The following is a 1,819-nucleotide window of genomic DNA, read 5'->3' on the forward strand; positions in this document are numbered from 1 at the left end:
ATTAGCCAGGAATTAGCGCGCGGCGGCCCCCGCGGAGCCGTCACCGCCTGGCGGGGGGCTGCTCGGCCTGCCACGCGGGTCCGCGCCCCCCGCCTTCAGCACCGCGGACAGCGCGCGACCTGCGGGCGGGGGTATCGCGCCTCTGCCCCCACCGCCCCCGGGGCGGCCCGTGTGCGGATGTGTGCGAAGGACGTGCAAAACACACCCACGTGTGCTGGGACGCGCTGACACCCACGCGCAACAATGCATGCAGCTACATGCACAGCGCCTGCAACAATGCATGCACGTGCACGCGCAAAAAAAGCCAGCAAAGCGCACGCCAAATACATTCAGATAATGCAGCGTACATGCCAAATACACGCGAAGGTACTAATGCATGCTAGATGCATGCAACCCGTGCAAACACATGCAAAACCCGTGCAAAACACACACAGATACATGCAGAGTACACACACGCCGCATGCAAAACCCGTGCAACAGACACGTGCAGCAGGCACGCAGAACGCACGCAAATGCACTAAGATATGCAAGCCGCGCACCGCGTGGGCAAAATACATGCAGATACAGGTAGGACGTGCAAGATGTGTGCACTGCATGCGAATCACATGCAAAGTGCGTGCAAGTACGTATAGGTGCACAGGAAAAGCATGCCAAATGTATGCAATGCACACGGTAAGGCAGCCAGGTTGGGGGGGTGGGCGTCCCCACGCCCCGCCCGGGGCCACGCAGCCCCCTGCCCATGCCCACGTGTCTTGCAGACAGCAACTTCGTGCTGGGCAACGCGCAGGTGCGCGGCGCCTCGCCCGTGGTCTACTGCTCCGACGGCTTCTGCGACCTGACGGGCTTCTCGCGCGCCGAGGTGATGCAGCGCTGCTGCTCCTGCCCCTTCCTCTACGGGCCCGACACGGGCGAGCTGGTGCGGGGCCAGATCCGCCGCGCGCTGGACGAGCGCCGCGAGCTCAAGGCCGAGCTCGTGCTGTACCGCAAGGGCGGTGAGTGCCCCGGGCACCGGGCCCGTCCTGCGCCGCCGGCATGGGGCACCCGCCCGGGTTCCTTCCCGGTGCTGGGAGAGTCCCCGGGCCCAGTAGCGTGGGACTGCGGGGGCCAGGACACCTGGGTTTTGCCTGTAGGCCGCGGTGCAGACAGGCCTAGTGGTTGGGGCTGGGATCCACGCCCCCTGGGTGCTACGCCCTTGCCCTGGTGGCGGGGGGGGCGGCGCCAAGAGCATCTCCCCCCCACACCCAGGCGTGCCCTTCTGGTGCCTGCTGGACGTGGTGCCCATCAAGAACGAGAAGGGCGAGGTGGCCCTCTTCCTGGTCTCGCACAAGGACATCACCGAGACCAAGAGCCGGCCCGGCGCTGAGGCCCGGAAAGAAGGAGGTGAGCGGGGTCACGCCACAGGGGCTGAGGTGGCACCGGCGGGGCCTGGGCACCGCGTGATGGGCATGTGTCTCCATGCAGGCGGGTGGCGCCGCTACGGCCGGGCGGGGGCCAAGGGCTTCAATGCCAACCGGCGCCGCAGCCGCGCCGTGCTCTACCACCTCTCAGGGCACCTGCAGAAGCAGAGCAAGAGCAAGCACAAGCTCAGCAAGGTGCACGGAGCTCGGGGAGGGCGGGGGGCGGTCTGCGTGGCCCGGCACTGACCTCCGACCCCGGACCGCAGGGCGTGTTCGGGGCCAAGCCGGCGCTGCCCGAGTACAAGGTGGCCGCAATCCGCACAGCGCCCTTCATCCTGCTGCACTACAGCTCCTTCAAGGCGGGCTGGGACGGGGTCATCCTGCTGGCCACGCTCTACGTGGCCGTGACCGTGCCCTACAGC

General features: G+C 67.0%; 1 protein-coding gene across 1 annotated transcript in view; it reads left to right on the top strand.

Annotated features, from left to right (window-relative positions):
* Positions 1-735: 735 nt before the first annotated feature.
* Positions 736-1,819, top strand: part of KCNH3 (potassium voltage-gated channel subfamily H member 3) — a gene marked incomplete at its 3' end in the record, with an annotated part of 20,393 nt that continues 19,309 nt past the window's right edge. The window contains exons 1-4 of the mRNA XM_019506058.1: positions 736-992; positions 1,246-1,380; positions 1,462-1,592; positions 1,664-1,819. Coding sequence (XP_019361603.1) covers positions 740-992; positions 1,246-1,380; positions 1,462-1,592; positions 1,664-1,819 — 675 coding nt within the window. The remainder of the gene's footprint in view (positions 993-1,245; positions 1,381-1,461; positions 1,593-1,663) is intronic.

Source organism: Gavialis gangeticus, unplaced genomic scaffold (genome assembly GCF_001723915.1).
Source record: "Gavialis gangeticus isolate Ggan-Ray unplaced genomic scaffold, GavGan_comp1, whole genome shotgun sequence".
Taxonomy (NCBI): Eukaryota; Metazoa; Chordata; order Crocodylia; family Gavialidae; genus Gavialis; species Gavialis gangeticus.